This window comes from Penaeus japonicus, unplaced genomic scaffold (assembly GCF_977035675.1).
Source record: "Penaeus japonicus unplaced genomic scaffold, GWHDUDI00000001_assembly GWHDUDI00000038, whole genome shotgun sequence".
In the NCBI taxonomy this organism is placed as follows: domain Eukaryota; kingdom Metazoa; phylum Arthropoda; class Malacostraca; order Decapoda; family Penaeidae; genus Penaeus; species Penaeus japonicus.
In genome coordinates, this window is record NW_028234440.1 from 19,869,714 (window position 1) to 19,874,673 (window position 4,960).

General features: G+C 27.7%; 1 protein-coding gene across 1 annotated transcript in view; it reads right to left on the bottom strand.

The window, feature by feature from the left end:
• Positions 1-1,842: 1,842 nt before the first annotated feature.
• Positions 1,843-4,960, bottom strand: part of LOC122253306 (uncharacterized) — a gene marked incomplete in the record, with an annotated part of 9,698 nt that continues 6,580 nt past the window's right edge. Inside the window, 1 exon segment of the mRNA XM_086532843.1 lies at positions 1,843-3,957. Coding sequence (XP_086388969.1) covers positions 3,412-3,957 — 546 coding nt within the window.

Genomic DNA, 4,960 nt, shown 5'->3' on the forward strand with positions numbered 1-4,960 from the left:
GGAAAATATAAAACATAAAATCAAGATGATAATTAGATACCTTTCATTATGGAATTACTCATTCTCATTCACACATTCATGCAATGAATTTCCCATTACAAAAAAACTTTTCTAATGAGCACGTAGACCTAAAACCATCCTTATAAATGTGATTTTCATATGAAATTCAACAACGAAGTCTCATCTCGGCTTCAAACCTATTCTCCCTTGACATATCTAAATTCTATAATGTATTTGTGATTTCACAATTTCAAAATCAGAAATATCAAGACACTGGTCCAAAACATTAAGGGAGTAAGAGAAAAGGAAATCATAAATACTGTACAAAGAGGAAATATGTTTATGATCAAATATATTCAGCATGCTATGATGGCAGAAAAAAACAAAAACAAATAAAAGTTAAAGAGAAAAAAAAATCAAATCAAATATACATATATACTTATAAACATATCTACATATATATATATGCTTATATGCTTATATGCTTTTATATATATACATATATGTATATATATACATATACATATACATATAATATATATATATATATAAGTCTGTTATATATATTAAAAATATATATATATATATATATATATATACATATACATATACATATTCATAATATACATATATGTATATATACATATATGTATATAGACATATATGTAATTTAAGTATATGTAAATGTATATATATATTATATATATATCAGACATATACATATATATAATATCCAGAATAATATATATATACATATATATATATATATACATATATATATACATATACGATACATATACATATACATATTACATATACATATACATATACATATACATAATAACAATACATATATATATTCATATATATTATATACATATATATATATATTATATATATAAAGATATATAATTATATATATATACATATATATAATATATACATATAATATACATATATATATAATTATTCATATAGATAGACATAACATAAAATATATATATTTCTTTATTTAGACATAGTTTTATATACATAATATATATAAATATACATTTACAGATACCAAATACCTTACACTATAAATATATACATATAATATATATATATATATATTATATATATATATATATACATATACATATACAGATACATATACATATACATATACATATACATATATATATATATATAATATATATATATATATATATATTACTTGACAATATATATATATATATATAATATAATGTATATAATATATATGTATGTATGTATGTATGTATAATATGTATATATGATATAATGTAATTATATGTGTAATTGTATGTTTGTATGTATTATGTATGATGTAATATATAGGTGTATATATGTATGTATGGACGTAGATGTATGTATGTATGTAAACATATATAATATATATAAGTATGTTTGTATGTATGTATGTATGTTGTATGTATGTTGTATAGATATATATATATATTATGGTAGTGTTATGAATGTATGTAGTATGTATGTATTTAGATGTAGGTATGTCTTTATGAAGGGAGAGAGGGATGTATGTATGTATTATGTTTTATGTATGTTGTATGTATGTATGTTTGTATGTAATATATATATACATATATATATACATATATATATACATATATATATATATATACATATATATACATATATATATATACATATATATACATAATATATATTTTTTCCACATACCATTGTCTGGCAAAATAACATAACTACCATATTTGGAATTGATAATAAAAATGAAAAAAAGTATCAGTGTTTACAGCTTTAGAAAGGCAATGATAAGTCTACTTGGCAACACTGCCTCTTCTCTTTCTTTAAAAAAAATAGAGGATTTCTCTCGTTATAAGTGCATTGCTGTCTTATACAATAATTAACCTACTGTACAAGTGATATTTATCAATACATACAAAGTTATTTTTGAAATGATAATGAATGTTTTTTTGTTTTTTTTCGTGTGATGATGTGATCTTAGCAGTTAGATGAAATGCATGCTATAGAAATGATGAAATTAGGAGTAATATGAATAAAATATAGTATCATAAGATACCACTTAAATTAAATACTTATTGTTGGGTTTTCATCTCCGTTCCACACTTTTGCATTTCCAAATAGGGATGCACGTGCACATACTCCAACTCGTTTCAACTTATGCATAGACAAAACAAAGAAGACTGGCGACCTGACTGCTAATGTAACCTAAATTGAAAAAACCTCATGAAAAAACTTGAAAAATCACAATAAGACGGACCTTTTTTTATTTTGAGAACATTTCATTAAGTTCATGGTTGTATTCAAGACCTTATCTGTATCCTTACTACTAAGTCCACTTCGCATGAGAGATAACCCAAGAACTGTGCAAATGAAAAATCTAGTCAACCTCACAATAGATAACAAAAAATTCGAATTTCAGAAAAAAACTCATAGTGTAAAGATAAGATAGATATGTGATGGAATTTTGATACACGACTTTGAAACTCCAACAGTAACTACTGCGTGTTTTAGCCACCGGCTTAAAATCGTAAGAATTGTGAAAGACAAGTAATCTATGGGTATAAGATGTGGAAGAGCAGAAATATCTACTGGGTTACAGAGTTCACAAACAATAATATAAAGAGATATGACACAGATAAGAAAGTGTTCGAGGAATTGCAGTCAAACAAGCCTGTGATGCGTCTCTGTCCCTTTCCGCCTCTCCTTTCTGAAGATTGGATATTCATCAAGGAAATAAGAGTATTGAGCCTATTACTAGCATTGATTTATATTTGCTTTCTGAAGAGCAAACACAAGAAGCTGAAGTATTCATTATAGTGTAGTATAAAAAATATGAAATTATGAGCTAACAGTCTTGCAACCTATCTTCTACATTGCTTGGTAACATTTGTAAGTTATATAAAATAGATCCTATAATATACTACTAAGTAAGTGAAAGGAGAATCATCAGAAAGCCAAACAATAATATGTGTATAATAATACTAATGTAATGATTGCTAATCTGTGCCATTTAATGATAAGATCTCTCCTTTACCTAAATTCTGAGAATGATAAATGACAGTGACTTCCGCATTTAATCTTTAAAAATAATAATGATAAATAAATAATAAAGATAAAATAAAATTGAATAAATATAAACGCACAAAAAATATGTATATCTTTATAACATTTCCCTTAAGTAAGCTTTCCCTTTAAGCAGAAAATATAAATTCATAATAGTAACTGATTTCTCCCTTGCAAGTGTCTCTCCACAACCCAGTCTAGGTGTACTGAAGCAAAGCTATATGTATGCTATCCTCTTTCCATATCTCTTCACCTCCTTTTTTGCAGTCTTGCATGCACTTGTTTCTGTTCCTAGGACCTAAGGCACTTCCTGGACTCCAGCCATCAGTTTATGGGTCGAAGTATACACTCTCCGATGCTAGTGACACCGAGCATGTGTGGCATATAGCTTTCGCTCTGGGGCACAAGCATTGAGGGGACCTGACTCATTGCTTGCTGATACTGGGCGTGTGCTTGAGAATTTTTGGGAGGCCGACCACGAGGCCTCTTGGCAGGAGGCATTGGCGCGGAGTCTGGAGGCGTGTTGTTTGATTTTGGAGTCAGAACCTGTGGGGAGGCATTCACTGCTGCTGCATTGCCTTCTGTCTCGGGTTCGGGAGTGCCATCATCGGGGTGGTAGATCTGCTTTCTAATTTTGTTGAGCTTGTCCTCTGCCTCGTGTCGTCGTAAGTGGTCCTTGAGCTTGTCACCTCGGGAGAAGTCCTTTCCACAGATCCGGCACATGAAGGGTTTCTCCCCCGTGTGCATGCGTCTGTGTCGCTTGAGGTGGGATGCCCGGGCAAAGTTCATTTGGCAGAATTCGCACTCGAAAGGTCTTTCTCCTGTGTGTAACCGGATGTGGTCTCTTAAGCCAGACTGACTCTTGAATTCCTGAGAAAACAAAAAAAGACCATTGATACACTTGTGAATGAGTGACAGGTTTTAAATAAAAGGTGTTATATACACAAACAATAAAGAATTTATGATGGCTTATTACAGATTTTCCCATCTTTAGCTATAGATGACAATGAAGAAAATTTTAGTCAATATCTGCAACAAGTCCACATATATGTATCAATTCAACAATATTTTCACAGGACACAATGTACTGTTTTGTTGATCTCCAAATTTAAAAAAAAATCAAATTTACAAATACTATTCTACCAATTAAGGGTCAATGCTATTCCTTGAGGAACAATGTAATCAATCTTTCTTATGAGGAATAGGAAGAAGATAAAAGAGAAGAGGAAGAAGACGCAGAAGTAGGAAATGGGGAAGGAGAAGGAGAAGGAGACAGAAGAGAAGAAGGATGAAGAAGAAAAAAGAAAGAAAGAAAGAAAAAGAAATATATATATATATACATATATATATATATATATATATATATATATACATATACATATACATATACATATATACAGAAACACAGACACACAGACACACAGACACACAGACACCACACACACACCCACACACATAACACATACACACTACACATACACATACATAATATACATATACACATACACATACACATACACATACACATACACAATACACAATACAAACACATATATACAAATACAAATATATATACAAATATATATATCAAATATATATACATATTAACAAATATCAATATACATATACATATACTAATACAAATACAAAATATAAATATAAATAGAAATTAAAATAAAATATGTATATAAATATAAATATAAATATAAATATAAATATAAATTACAAATACAAGCGATTACAAATACAAATACAAATCAAAATAATAAATATAATTATCGAATATAAATATAATATAATTAAAAATATAAATATAATTATAAATATAAATATAAATATATAATAAAAATACAAATACAAATACAATACAAAT